This window comes from Mustela erminea, chromosome X (assembly GCF_009829155.1).
Source record: "Mustela erminea isolate mMusErm1 chromosome X, mMusErm1.Pri, whole genome shotgun sequence".
In the NCBI taxonomy this organism is placed as follows: domain Eukaryota; kingdom Metazoa; phylum Chordata; class Mammalia; order Carnivora; family Mustelidae; genus Mustela; species Mustela erminea.
Window position 1 is genome coordinate 126,569,961 of NC_045635.1, and position 14,508 is coordinate 126,584,468.

Genomic DNA, 14,508 nt, shown 5'->3' on the forward strand with positions numbered 1-14,508 from the left:
GACAGCAATCAGGAAGTGTGAATAATAAGCAAATATTGCTGAGGAGGTAAGAATTAAAACACTAATACAGCATTGAGAAAAATGTAAACTCATGGTACATTCCTGAAACACAGGGTGAACTTAAATTGTTAATTATCCAATGACTCGGCAATCCCCATCACTGGATGGAAATATACCAGAGGCGAACTTGCAGAGATCTGTGTCGAAGGGGACATGTACAATGAATGTCATATAGTTGTTTGTGGTAAGGAGGGAGTTGGAGATAGCCTAGGTATGCATAATTAGGGAAATAGACAAGTAAAATGTGGGAGATATAAAATATGGAAAATTTTGAAAGCAATGACCTGTAGATATACATACTACAACATGGTTGAATCTTAAAACCATATTGTTTTGAAACCATATTGAAAAATGTAAGAAACTGAATGAGCTAAATTTCTTTTGGAGACTACAACATCCAACCACAGAATAAGAACACAAGGCTGAATATCACCCTGAAGTCAACAGCAGTTATTTCTCAGTAGTGACTTCATGTTTTGGTGGAGACCTGGGTGAGGAGGGTAGCTGGTACAGAAGGACGGTGGGAAAAATCTGAGACTCAGAATTCTGAAAATTGTCAATGGGCTGGCACATAGCCCACTGATGTGGCAGTTGTTCATCTTGTGTAGCCAGTCGGCCTTTCCATTTGATTGTCACATGTGTGTCTCTGTCTCCCTTAGAACCTTTGATGCTCTTCAGCAGCTTCTTCCCCAGCCATGCCTATGCTGAGTCATCTCCTACATATCTTCCTCTGGAGGATCGGTTTTACCTGGTGGGGTCCATCTTTCTCTTCAGGGCTCAGACCCTACGGGTGAGTATGTTGTGTGTGTGCCTTCCCTACTGTGGCCTTGTGAGCTTCCTTTGAAAGGCCATATCCCATTTGGTCCTTCAGCTACTGGACAGTGTTGCTGAGGAAACCCATGTGTGCAGGGGGTTGTGTTAAGTAAGATATGTGATTGAGGAAATATCAGCTTCTGAGTTTCAGAAGGTGAATGTGTCAGTGGAGATCTCAACACACCCAAAAGAGATGCATATTCAGTCATTTACAAGTGGTTTTGCTGTGATATGAAAGCGTTATATGGGGACTGGGGGTGGGACATATGAAAAGAAACCATTTTAGGAGGTGGACAAAGGAAGTTTTCTGTCACAAGGTGAATTTTGAGGCAGCTGTCCCCAATGCCGACCGCCATTACTCACTTAGTGTTGTGCTAATATAGCACTCCCAGATTCTGTCTCTAAAAACAAAAAACAGTATTTGGAATTCATTGGATAGATTGAAGTTCATTGAACTTATTCACTAAGTAACATATTAAGTAAGAACCTATGATGTGTCATGTGCTATGCTAGGTTGGGGAGTAATATTAGGGGAAATAGACAAAAGGCAAGTAATATTGAAAAGTGCCACAGGGATGATAAAACAGTCATATGCTAAGGACTGGGAATAGGGAGTTTGGACACAGTGGACATTGAAGGTCTTTCTCTGACGACCTGTCTTTTGAACTGAGACCCACAATGATGATGTTGACCCAGCAAAGAAAGGAAGGCAATCAAAGTATAAGGTTCAGCAGTTGTAAAAGTACTGAGGTAGTAACTAGCTTGGAGGGTTCCAAGGAAAAAATACCATTATGTGACTAGAAGAAGGTGAAAGAGGGAAGGAGTAAAGGTATAAGAGGTAGACAGAGGAAGTGCCATTAACTGACTTGAGCAATTCAGGGACACTATGGATTGGATAGGGCAATATGGGAGTGGAGGGTGCAAATCAAGAGCCACGTGAACTGTGACGTACAGCACATCCAACTGCCTTGCGAGGGAGGCCTCTGGATCCAGGCCAGCTTCAGAACCTCATCCAAGCCACTTACGTCTTGCAGCTTCAGTTTCTTTTTCTATAAATGGTGAGACTAGAACCTTCTTTTAGGGTTGTCTTGAAGAATGAATAAGATGGCACCTTATGCATGGTAAGCACTTGGGAAAGAGGTTGCAGAGAGGAAAAGTAAATAATCATCATTATCATTATTATTGTGATCATCAGGATTGAGAGAGGGCAAAAGACCTGCTTTACTTTTCCTCTCTAGTTTAGAATGCCAACTTTAGCTGACCACATTTCGGAAACCCGTTAAGGACCCCTTTACATTCAGTTGTATAGCAGTGATGTGTATCATCATTTTTCCAGATTTAAGACCGTGAGAAAAGTGGCAGAGAGAAAAAGCAATTGAAGGAAATTGCTTGGTCTGATTGCCCCAGTCATTATGTATCTCTGGCAACTTTCTGGGATTTTAGTTCTCATATCTGCCACAGAGAAGCAGGCATCCCATTTCGGGGGTCATCTCCAAATCTACTTCCTCCTCTGAGAAAAAAATCTCATTTGGCACACTTCCCTCACCCTCATCCCCCCCATGAAACAAGGATCCCTATTTGTGATCTATTGTATTTTCCTCTGGGTTTCTAGGATATTTGTTCCATATTGGTGGTCACTTTGGAGAACAAATCTTGTGAGAACAGAGGACTTTTTGAAGGAAGACTTTTCACAGTGTGATTGTGCAGTGCAGTGGGTAGAGCAGTGAACTGAGGACAAGTGTGAGATGGATCTACTTTGATCTTGAATCTACTAGCTGTGCATCTCAGGCTAGATCATTACATCTCTATAATCCTCAGTGTTCACATCTGTAAAATCAAGTGACTTTCTCACATTGCTATGCAGATCAGCTGTGATACTGGTTATGAGATTGCTTCCAAATTTACTACATGCTATATAAACGTGTTGGTATTTTTACTATATAAGTACATTTTAAGTATCTAAAATGCTAGTTTTTCTGCAGGAACTTTTCACTGTAAAGAAAGCTGAGGAAGAGGTTCTGCTGATACAAGACTCCGATGAGGAAGCTGTATCTCCGGAGCACAGGTGAGAGGCTAATGTTAAAGTAAGTGAGGGAGACCTCGGGTACACTTTCATTAAACAAATCTGAAATGAGAGAAATAGTATCTACAAATATTTTTCCCATTAAAATGAAAAAAACAAGCAATTGAATCCAGAAGAGCAATCTACTAGGCTGAATTCCTTTGTCCAGCTAATATAAATATTACTTCTCCAGGAGAATGTAAATACAGATGATTGGCTTCTTATTTTTTTTTAAAGGCAATAGAGCACGCTTAACTGACACAGATATTTACTGACTTTCAAATTAAGACAATGCATTTAAAAGTAGTACTTGATTACTTCTTTTCCTTGAAATACTTTTAAATGGTGGAACAGCAGGTTCACATTGTGGCAACTGCTATTAGGTGTCCCTTTTTTGGTGAATATAATGTTTCTTTTTTTTTTAAGATCTTATTTATTTGTTTGACAAAGATCACAAGTAGGCAAAGAGGCAGGTAGATAGACAGGAGGGGGAAGCAAGATCCCCGCCAAACAGAGAGCCCGATGCGGGACTCCATCCCAGGACCCTGAGACCATGACCCAAGCTGAAAGCAGAGGCTTAACCCACTGAGCCACCCAGATGCCCCTATAATCTGTTTATTAACATTTGTTAACCGAGTTTCAGAGAATGGAGACAGTATTCCATGATTTTGAATGAGAAAAATAAAAACGCATTCCTAACCCACAGGAAAATGCCAGTTGAGCAGGTACCACTAAACCCCCTTCTTACACCTATTTAACTATCCACCAAGGATTTCTACAAAGTAGAAATTGTTTGTGATACTATCTAGTTATTTAATACTTGATAAATTCATTAGTAGGTATGTCTGTATGCAGAAAACCGTAATACTAGACACTGTCCTGTGTTGGGAGTGGATTACATTTTCCTTCTGCATCACAGTGTATATGTATATGTAAATAAATGGGAAAATAATATATTAAAGATGTGTGCCACATGCCAATAATACTTAGCCAAATAAAATAAACAAGATAAATTTTCAAGAGGTTTCTTATGATTAAAGACATGCTTGTGTGAGATCTGGTGGTAAGAGGAGGGAGCTGGAGGTGGTGGTCATGGGTGCTATTTGGTGGTGGGGGATGGTAAGGAAGAAAGAGCTGGTGAAGAAATGAGTTAAACAGGAAATGTCTGATGTTCATCTGTGTCTGGATCTAAGCAATGAGGGGAGAATCTTCCCTTCCTGGCAGGAGAGTTCAGAGGTGTTTAGCTGTCAACCACTGTCTGAAGCTACACACAAAGCAGTGGGATGGAAAGCAGAGCTCCCCATGGCAGTCTGTTTGCATTCTATGGGCTTGGTGTCCTGCAACTCTTACTAACATGGGACTCCATTTGTAATTGGGTGAATGTGACAAGTCTGCTCATGCCAGGATCACACTCACTTGCACCAGCAAAACTTTTTTTTTTTTTTCAGAATCTCCAATTTCTTGTGAATATTCAGCAGTGTATTTGTGGTTTGTAGGTGTTGGGGACAGACACGTGCGAGGCCAAGCCTAAGACTAATAGTCATTCCACTTTCTCAATGTGCGTTATCACTCCCGGTTTTTCTCGGAGTGCACACATTTCCTTCATTAGTGTTTCTACTTTATTACAAGACCTTTTACTGAATAAACTGGGGAAGAGGATATTTATAAAACATAACATGTTTAAACAGCATGAACTCAAGACACTCTCCTGTCAGGAGAATATCTGAGATGCAATTGCAACAAACTACATGGGTAATGAATTTTGTATCAATCAGCACATCATTGTAGCAAAGATTCAGATAGAGTTCAGAGAGTGAGGAAACCTGTGTTTTACTTTTAAGTAGAGTTTAATTGGGTGAAAAATATTCTGATGCAGAAGCGAACCAGCTACCACATCTATGCCACTGATCTACATAGAATATAAAATGTTTTCTTGAGGCTTCTAATAATGTAAGAAATTATCACTCCAGTGTGGATGAATGTACTCTAGTTTCTTTTTCTTTTTTTTTTTTAAAGATTTTATTTATTTATTTGACAGACAGAGATCACAAGTAGGCAGAGAGGCAGGCAGAGAGAGAGGAGGAAGCTGGCTCCCTGCTGAACAGAGAGCCCGATGCGGGACTTGATCCCAGGACCCTGAGATCATGACCTGAGCCGAAGGCAGCGGCTTTAACCCACTGAGCCACCCAGGCGCCCCTGTACTCTAGTTTTTTATGTTCTCTACTTCTATAAAATATTACTAAATTTCCTTCAAAAATTTTGCAATGGATTATATATCATGTAGACAGTAAGAAGGAAAAATAACACTTAGGACAGAGCTGATGGGTCTGCTGAAGACATTCTGTTTAATTCCAGCCTCCCTGTCCCTTTCATATCCTTCCCCTCTCCTCCAATACCATGGTCACCGCTCTGCTCTCAGCCACCTCAACTCTCACATGATGGATTGTTGGTAGACTAGGCTCATCCACTATATTGAGGTCTGTAAGAGAGGAGCTGTCAGTCTTGTTCCTGTCTGGCACAGAGCCTCACGTTGAGTAAGCAGAAAACAAACATCTACTCAGGGACTGACTGATTAATTGATCCTATCAAAATAGTAATCTATTCCATGACATGAAACCTCTCAAACATAATGCAGTATTGTTATAAATTGATGCCAACTAGTATTGCCTTATTTTTGTCAAAGACTTGATCCTTGTCCTCAGGATATTTTTAAATAATAAGGAGAAGAGATTGTGGCATGTCAGGGTCATAGTTTGCAGTCATTGGTATTCTGGCTTCCATTTTATAGACAGAGGGATAGTTAGAAAAGTAATCAGGCACATAAGTCATAGGGACCATAGGGACTAAAGTGCTTCTGGAATTTTTCTTGGTAATTCTACATGTTCTTTGAAAGGTAAGAAGCATCTTGCTAAGAGGCTTGAAAACTTTGTGCTTATGAAAGAGACACAATGAGGGAAATGTGAGATCTTCAGAAGAGTCTGTTTCCATAGAAGATATCTCGTCCTTGCATATTTCAGATTTGAGGCTAAGGAATATTTCATTTCAGGGGAGGGACTCAAGGGTTGGGTTATTTTCCATTAAAACTACATATGCACTGGAGTAGAAGGTCTTGTTTGCTTGGACCACTGAAGATAGAAAGAAGTCATGAGTACTCGAAAGTCAGTGAGGGGCAGACCAAAACTGGAATACTGTGTAGCCCTCTCCTATCTGTCTCCTGCTAGAGTCAGAAGGATGTACCTAACTACTCGTTCAGTTTGTCCAGTGGTACGTAGAGGTAAGGCCCAAATTCCCATCGTAGCATCGTCTCAGTACAATGGCCTTCACAATAGGATTAGACCTGTTGGAACATAGTCATAGAGCATATGCAATTTGCCCAAACTCACACAGTTGGTTCCACAGTAGAGCTGGAATTGGGACCCAGATTTTCTTGGGCTCATTCCTGTCAGGACATGAGTTTCAGGAGCTGTGGCTAGTATGGGATTCCAGGGAAAAAACTCAAGGAGTCTTTAAGAAGTCCTTGATTGGGATGTTATTGGGAGAAAATCTTTTTTTTTTTCCTTTAATTTCACCTTAAATGTAGAGGAGAGAGCAATTAATAGATAGGAGACTACAATGATTAACCCTAACACTGTTGGTGAAGATAGCATCTTCTCACCCTTCGATAGAGTAAAGAACACAAGAAAATCAAATGTCAAGCATTTCTAAGGGTTCTAGTAGCTCTTATATTTGCTTGCAGTCTTCAAAAATTGCTACAGTGCTGGAATTGGTCCCTGGGGAGACTCCACCTGTCAGCAGCTGCACCAAAAAGAATATTCCTGCTTAATTCCCCCTTTTAGCTTGTGTCAGTGAGGAGTTAGTTGTACAAAGGTGGGAAGAGAATTTTATAAAGTTGTATGATGATTCTAATAAGCACACTTTTGTTGTATGGAGCCTTGGTACTATTCTATACTGACTTGATTCCTCGTGTCCACCCCATCTTGAGCAGGAAAAGACCCTGTGTATCTTTGTATCACAGGCTGTTAAATTTGGTTTCTCTACCACTAAGGAGCTAGCTTGCCAATCTCATCATTCCAGTCCCAGTGAACCTCATTCATATTTAGCACCTGCTCTGTATGAGAAGTTCTGTTCTAGACTCTGAGGACACAGCAGTGAACAAAAATCCTTAACTGCCTGGAGTTTACATTCTAGTGGAAGAGAAAGACAAAACATAAATCAATAGAATGGAGTAGATAAGATGGTGAGGAAGGCCAAGGGCAAATGTTAAGCAATGAAGAGGGATAGGGAAGGTTGTTGGGGGAGGTTACATTTGATTTAGATTTTGCCATATGCAGTTGACATTTTTATCAGTTAAAAGACGGTGCAATGTTGGTAGTTCCCAATGGTGTCATGTAATAGGGTGGCCAGCTCAGCTCTCCACAGAGACCTTTTCACAGCCTCTTAAACCTTCAATCAAGTCTTCCTGCTCTCCCTGTGCAAGTTACTTGGCTAATTCTACTCCACGCTGCCTGCCGTCATCTTTGGCCTATAGTGTGGAGGTCTTGTGGCATAGTACTACTTAAAACAACATAGGATTGGGATTTTTAAACTACAGTATTTGGGTTTTACTTCTCAGCTTGACCATTTACAAGTTGTGTGATCTTGGAGAAGCCTCCTTGACTCTCAGGTTCTTTATCTATAAACAGTAAAGATAATTACTGCAGAAAGTGCATCTTAAGCCAGTAAGATAAGGAAATGAGAGCTATCTGCTTCGATAATTACATGAGATCTATCTGCTTTGTAAAATACTATACAAAGCCAAGTTATTATCAATTAAGAAGTATTTTTAAAAATAGAGTAATTATAATTTAAATCTATACTAAATCTTTAACTGTGCTATAATGACATTATTAATTACAAAGGGTTACATGTCAACTTGGCTTATGGTCATGATCTGAAGTCTGTCTCTGGTGATATCTTAAATACTCTTATTTTTCTATTAATTTAAGGTTGCTGTCTTTTCCTGTTTAAATCCAGCTCATTTTAAATTCTTATGAGATGGTTCTATATCCATTAACACCCAAATTGTTCTCTGCAACGTGTCCACCTCACCTGGCTGTGTGTGTAGGTGGGGGGGGGGGCAGTGGGGGAGAGTTGTGGCCAAGTCTGAACATGACAGAATTCCCAGCTTGGAGGTCATATCCACTCTAATAACTGCATGCTTTCACACTTGCCTGAGGGACTCTCACATGATGATCCCTGGTGCTAATAGATAAGGAAAGGAGTTGGGGCCCATTCCCATGCAGCTGTAGTTGTTAGATCTGGAGCCAGCCACTTGGTTTCCATTTAAATTATTGTGTTAGTATGTACAGGACCTGGTTCTTGAGCAGGGAAGCCATTAAAAAAATGAAGAAGGAGAAGGAGAAGGAAGAAGAAAGAAGAAGGGGGAGCAGGCTCAGGATTCTGGGTTTTATGTTTCATTGTGTTTATATGAATCATAGCCCACCTGTATTCCAAATTTAGCTATATGACATATTATTTTGATCATCTCAGAGCATACAGTCATTAGACTGCCTTATTAGATTTACAATTGATAAGAGTAATTTCATTGTTAATATTTTTTGAAAAGCTCAAAGTAAGACTCAAAACTCATTGAAGTAGCTCCGAAATCACTGAGGGCTTAGACAGTAATGAAAAGGAGTCTAATAAATATCATCTAAGTTTGGAAAAACTGGGAACAAATTATCGAGTATTAGCCTATTTTATGAAAAGTAGTTTTGGGCAAATACACTGACAGCTGCTAATTCTGCTCAGACAGTTAACAATGTAATATCTTCTCTCTTCCTGGTGTTCATTCGTCTTTTGTAATGAAGATGTCATGCTGGGTATTAGGATCTGAGGAAGTGGGACATGCTCTGGCTCTCTTTCAACCTAATATTTTTTGCCCTATCTTTTTGTATTCCAGAATATTCTTCTGCTTTAGCTCTGTTAAACTTTTTGTTAATTTTTGAACTTTTATTTGAGTATTGGCAGGAACTATATGTATGTGTCCTCCTCTACTTGTACTCACAATGATTGGAATTTTGCTGCATTTGTTTTATCATTATCATTATTCTCTCTGTCTCTTCTGCTGCACTATTTATTTATCCATTTGTTTATTCACTGGATTATAATATTATAATATTTTTCCATTATTATTTATTTCAATGCTCAGATTGTCCCAGAGTCGAACCATGGTCGCCCCTTTAATCTGGTTCTTGTGTCTTTTGAGTGCTTCTCACCATTCTTGGAACATTCCTTACTTTCTGGCACTAATGATATTACAGGTTTGTTTTGTTCTTTCTCTGCCTCAGCCATGAAATCAGCTGGTTGTCTAAACCTTAGCCAAAGGAATCTTGGCTTCTTAAGTGCAGGTATTTAGAAGACAAGATCTGGATGCTAGTTGTGCTCTTTGTTACTGACTTGTGACTACTTCTAGTGCTTTCAGAACTAGCACACAAATCCACACACACACATAGGCATAAAGACCTATATCTATATTTGTTTCCTTGTCTATCTGTCTCTTTGTATGTGTACCGTGATATATATGTGTATATAAAATAATACAAACCGTGAATTCATATGGATGCCTCCAATTCTAAACCAGCACCACAAGGTTCATTCTGGGCCTTTCATTTCCATTTTTGCAACACTCTAATCCAATAGTCAGATTAGCTTGGCCCCATTATCCTCAATATATTTACTTATTAGCTCAAGTCTAGAATACACAGAAAGGAGTTTTCTGGTTGCCAACTCATGTCATTGAGAAAAGCAGACTTCTTCATTTGAGTTCATATTTTTGTTTTTAAGATAAAATTTATATGTAATAAAATGCACAGATCTTAATTGTTATTGCATGTTATTGGACAAATGCATAAACACATGTGACCCATATTCCCATCAAGACATACAGTATTTTCAAAACACTAGAAAGCTTTGTTGTGCCCTTTCTCTGTTATTCCACTACCTAGAGGCAACCATTATTCTGATGTTTTTCAGTATAGATCTTTTCCCTTTGCAAGAACTTTGTAGAAATGACCCATATAATATATACTCTGCTTAGTCTACTCTCTTAAAACTCAGTATAATGCTTTTGAGATTCATCCTGTCATACGTATCAGTCTTTCTTTTTTGTTGTCAAGGAGTATTCTAGTCTTTGGATGTGACACAATTTGTCAGACATTTTCCTTTGATGGACATTTCTTTCTTTTTTTTTAAGATTTTATTATTTATTTGACACAGAGAGAGAGATCACAAGTAGGCAGAGAGGCAGGCAGAGAGAGAGAGGGAAGGAAGCAGGCTCCCTGCGGAGCAGAGAACCCGATGTGGGGCTCGATCCCAGGATCCTGGGATCATGACCTGAGCCAAAGGCAGAGGCTTTAACCCACTGAGCCACCCAGGCGCCCCTGGACATTTATTTCTAATTTTTGGTTACTACAAAGAGAGTTTCAGGAAACATCCTCTTATAGGTCTTTTTGTGGACATACATTTACATTTTTAAATTGTTAAACAATTTATTAAATTACACAGCAAAATTGATTTGTTTTTTTTTCTTGGTGTACAGTTCATGGTTTTAACACAGGCATTGATTTGTGTAACCATGACCATAGTCAAGATAAAGAACAGTTCCATCACCCCAAAAAAACCTCCTTGTGCTGTCCATTTATAGTAATCCCTACTTCACCTCACCCTCAACCACTGTCAGCTGCTCATTTATTCTGTATCCCAATAGTTTTGTCTTTTTGAGAATGTTCTATAAATATAGTCCTACAGTATGCAGTCTTTATCACTGAGTTGCATTTCAGTATATGGGTGTACCACAGCTTATTCATTCACCTGTTGAAGGACACCTGGGTTGTTGCCATTTTGGGGGCAATTATTAACAAAGGTGCTATGAACATTTGTATACAAGTTTTTGGTGGACATAAATTTTCATTTCATTTCTCTAGGGTATTAAATTATGGTATTAATTCACATTCCCCTAATGACTAAAGATGTTGAGCATCTTTTTATCATTTGAATATTCAGACGCTTTGTCTATTTTTAAAGCAATGTTGCTTACTTTCTTACTATTGACTTTTGAAAATATTTGTATAGTTTACATACAAGTCCTTTGTCAGATATTTGATGTGTAAATACTTTCTCAAGTTTGTAGCTTCTTTTTTCACTCTCTTAACAGCGTCTTTTGCAAAACAAAAAATTTTTAATTTTAAAGAAAGATAGTTTTACCATTTCTTCTTCTTCTTTTTTTTTCTTTTGGGGCCATGTCTAAGAATTTATTGCCAAACCACAGATCACAGATTTTCTGTGTTTTTCTCCCTGGAAGATTAATAGTTCTGTGTTTAAGGTTTGTAGCTATGATCCATTTTGAGTTAATATTTTTATAAGGTGTGAGGTTTAGGTTTAGGTTGAAGTTCATATTATTTGCCATATGGATGTCCGATTGTTCCAGAACCATTTATTAAAATATCATCTTGTCCCTCTCCTGCTAAAAAGCTCTCAGTGGTTTCCCCTTGTTCTTACAATGAAATCAGAAAGCACTTTGTCTGATTTGTAAGTCAAAATGCTGTCATGCTTACCTATTCCCCAAACCTCATTTTGTGGCACTCTTCCTCCTGTCATACTCCATCTGCACCGTGAATTCTCACAGCTCTTTTCCAACACAGAACTTTTGCACATGCTTATGTCTTCAACCTGGAATATTCTTCCACTGTGTTGTCCCATGGTTCTCTAGATCCACTTTTGGTTCTCTCCCATGGTATCCTGCTCTTTTTTGTTTGTCACACTTTTTTACAGTTCATAAATATATAGTTATCTTCTATTTGTTCATTGAATTCCATATGAAATTGTAAACCTGTGAGTTCTGTGTTCTCAGTGCCCAACACTGTGCCTGCCCTCATGAAACTTATTGCCTAGTGTACACATGGACAAGTAAACAAGTAACTATAATAAAGTCACCATTCCATGTCAATGTGTCTAAGCTCTTTCACTGTACTTTTGGTCCTGTTTTCTGCACCGATGAAAATGTCTTTCTCCTCCATAGTTTTTATGTCCAGATCCTTTTCACCCCTCCAGAATCTCCTGTCAGAAGTTCCTGCTGCCTGGGCTGGAAGAGCTCTCCCTTCCCTGCTTTCCAGTTGGCACACTCCACTTTGCCTTGAGATTACACAGATGGTCTTAACTCTTCTGTTAGAGAATCAAAAGCTCCGAGAAGGAAGTATTCAAACTGCATTCAACTTGTGCCTCCCTCCATACAGAGAATAGTTTGTCTTATTAAATTAACTCACTTTCTGGTTTCTAGGATACAAACATGTGAGTAGCCGTGTACCACCTTGCCAGTAAAAATTAATGGGGCTGATGTGGAGAACAGAAAAAGCCAAAAATTTTTTTTAAAGATTTTATTTATTTATTTGACAGACAGAGATCACAAGTGGGCAGAGAGGCAGGCAGAGAGAGGAAGGATAAAGCAGGCTCCCTGCTGAGCAGAGAGCCCGATGCGGGGCTCGATCCCAGGACCCTGGGATTATGACCCGAGCCGAAGGCAGACGCTTTAACCCACTGAGCCATCCAGGTACCCCGGAAAAAAACAAATTTAAAGTTATATCTCATATATACACAGCCAACTCTTGGGTTATCAGTGCTTTAATATGCAGTGAAGACATATAAAAAGGTTTTCTTTTAAAATATGCTGGAATTTGACCTCTGTAGGTTTTTTTTTTTTCCCAAATGGCTCAATAATAGTCCTATGAAGGTGACAGAAGAAACAAATAGAATGCCACCTTTGTGAAATTTTTAAGACAGTTGATTATAAAGTAGGAAGACTGAGATGCCAAATAAAACATGCACTGTTTGATAAAACCTTACCATGAACATAAGTATCCAGGCCAGGCCCTCTGAAGCCACTGACTGTATTAAAAAGAAGTCGGTCCAGCTGTGTTTTTTTCCATGTAAAAATACTATGTGTGTTTTCTTTTTCTTTTTTTTTCCTGAAGTGCTTTGTCAAGGGAATAACTTAGACTAAACAATGATGAACTTAAATTCATAAAACAGTTTTCAAACCATTTCAAACTGGAAGCAATTTTTGATAATATACCTAAACATGAAAATAATGAAGTATGCAAGTATATACAGTAGCAGATGAATTATAAAAATGCATCTCAACTATCAGTTCCAGTCCTTCAAAGACTGTTCTCTTGGAGTAAGAGATACCTCCTTATAGAACCCTGTGTCGTGCTGCAAAGCTTGGTGTTAATAGGCTTATTCGCTGGAGGGAACAGAGCCAACTCTCTTTATATCTTCCCACACAGTGCTGGTCTTAGTATAGTCTCCTGTCTGATTTATGAATTTCTCCTGGAATGAATTTTCCACAAATATATGATGGAGAACTGTGTAGCTTTGACATTCAGTCTCCCTGTGAATGTTAGCAGTGCTAGCAGCTGGCACCAAGGCTGAGGTCTAGGCACGTTCCAGGGGCTCACTAACCAACACTATATGTCACCTTTTCTATGTTTGAAAACGGGGCAGACCACAGAACACTAATCAGATTCTAAAGTTTCCTTCCTGTTTGCTTAATATTTTCATGCTGGTCAGAAAAGCAGTGTTCTTTTCAAGATGATAAAACGTTGAAATTTTTTTCTTTTGGTTATTGATGATTGGCCACATTTCATAGCAATAGGGTTTTTGTTTATATGGGGTTTGCTTTCTTTTCATTCTTTGACAGTAGGGCATTGCTTATTATAGGTTTCTTGCCCTTTGAGGTACAGGGGACATCAGGCCATGGCTTTTACTATGTTGATGATTTGTATGTACTTTCTAAGTGGTATGAATATTGTGCATTTCTTGTTTTTCTCTTCTGGTGAGGAAATACCACTGAATGGTGTTAGATATTTTTCCTCTTTTGATGTGTTTGTGGAAAACTGGTGTAACCAACAAGCACATTACAGAAGTTCACACTGGCTCTTTAGAGAGTGCTGTTTTCTATGAAATGGATAGAGTAAGCCTTTGATGGAAATTTTCCCATTTGGACTCCATCCTTTGTAAAACACTGAAATATATGAGGGCAGAACATTTGAGTTTTGTTCCTTTTTAGTTATGTATCAGCAGTGGTTGGAAACAAGTCTGTTTACATATCACTAAAACAAGGACTGAGTTTCCTTAGCTATGTGATAAAAGTAATTACCTCCCAGATAATTTTTTTAGAGACTTTATTTATTTATTTGACAGAGAGATGGAGAGAAAGCACAAGTAGGCAGAATGGCACACAGAGGGGGAGGGAGAAGCAGGCTCTTGGCTGAGGAGGAAGCCCCCATCGTGGGGCTTGATCTCAGGATCCTGGGATCATGACCTGAGCTGAAGGCAGATGCTTCACTGACTGAGCCATCCAGGAGCCCCTCTTCCCAGATAATTTCAAAAGGGACCCCATATTTTCAACATATGAAACTTGACATTTTGTTTTAAATCTTCATATTCTCATACATTTGAACTTCCTGTATGAGATAGGTTTGGTAACATAGCAGCTTAGGGTTAGGGTTAAGGAAGATGCCATTGATACATTTGGC

The 14,508-nt window shown here is 39.0% G+C and overlaps 1 protein-coding gene across 1 annotated transcript in view; it reads left to right on the forward strand.

Annotated features, from left to right (window-relative positions):
* Positions 1–14,508, forward strand: part of PASD1 (PAS domain containing repressor 1) — a 122,834-nt gene that overhangs the window by 85,329 nt on the left and 22,997 nt on the right. The window contains exons 12-13 of the mRNA XM_032331048.1: positions 720–850; positions 2,856–2,938. Coding sequence (XP_032186939.1) covers positions 720–850; positions 2,856–2,938 — 214 coding nt within the window. The remainder of the gene's footprint in view (positions 1–719; positions 851–2,855; positions 2,939–14,508) is intronic.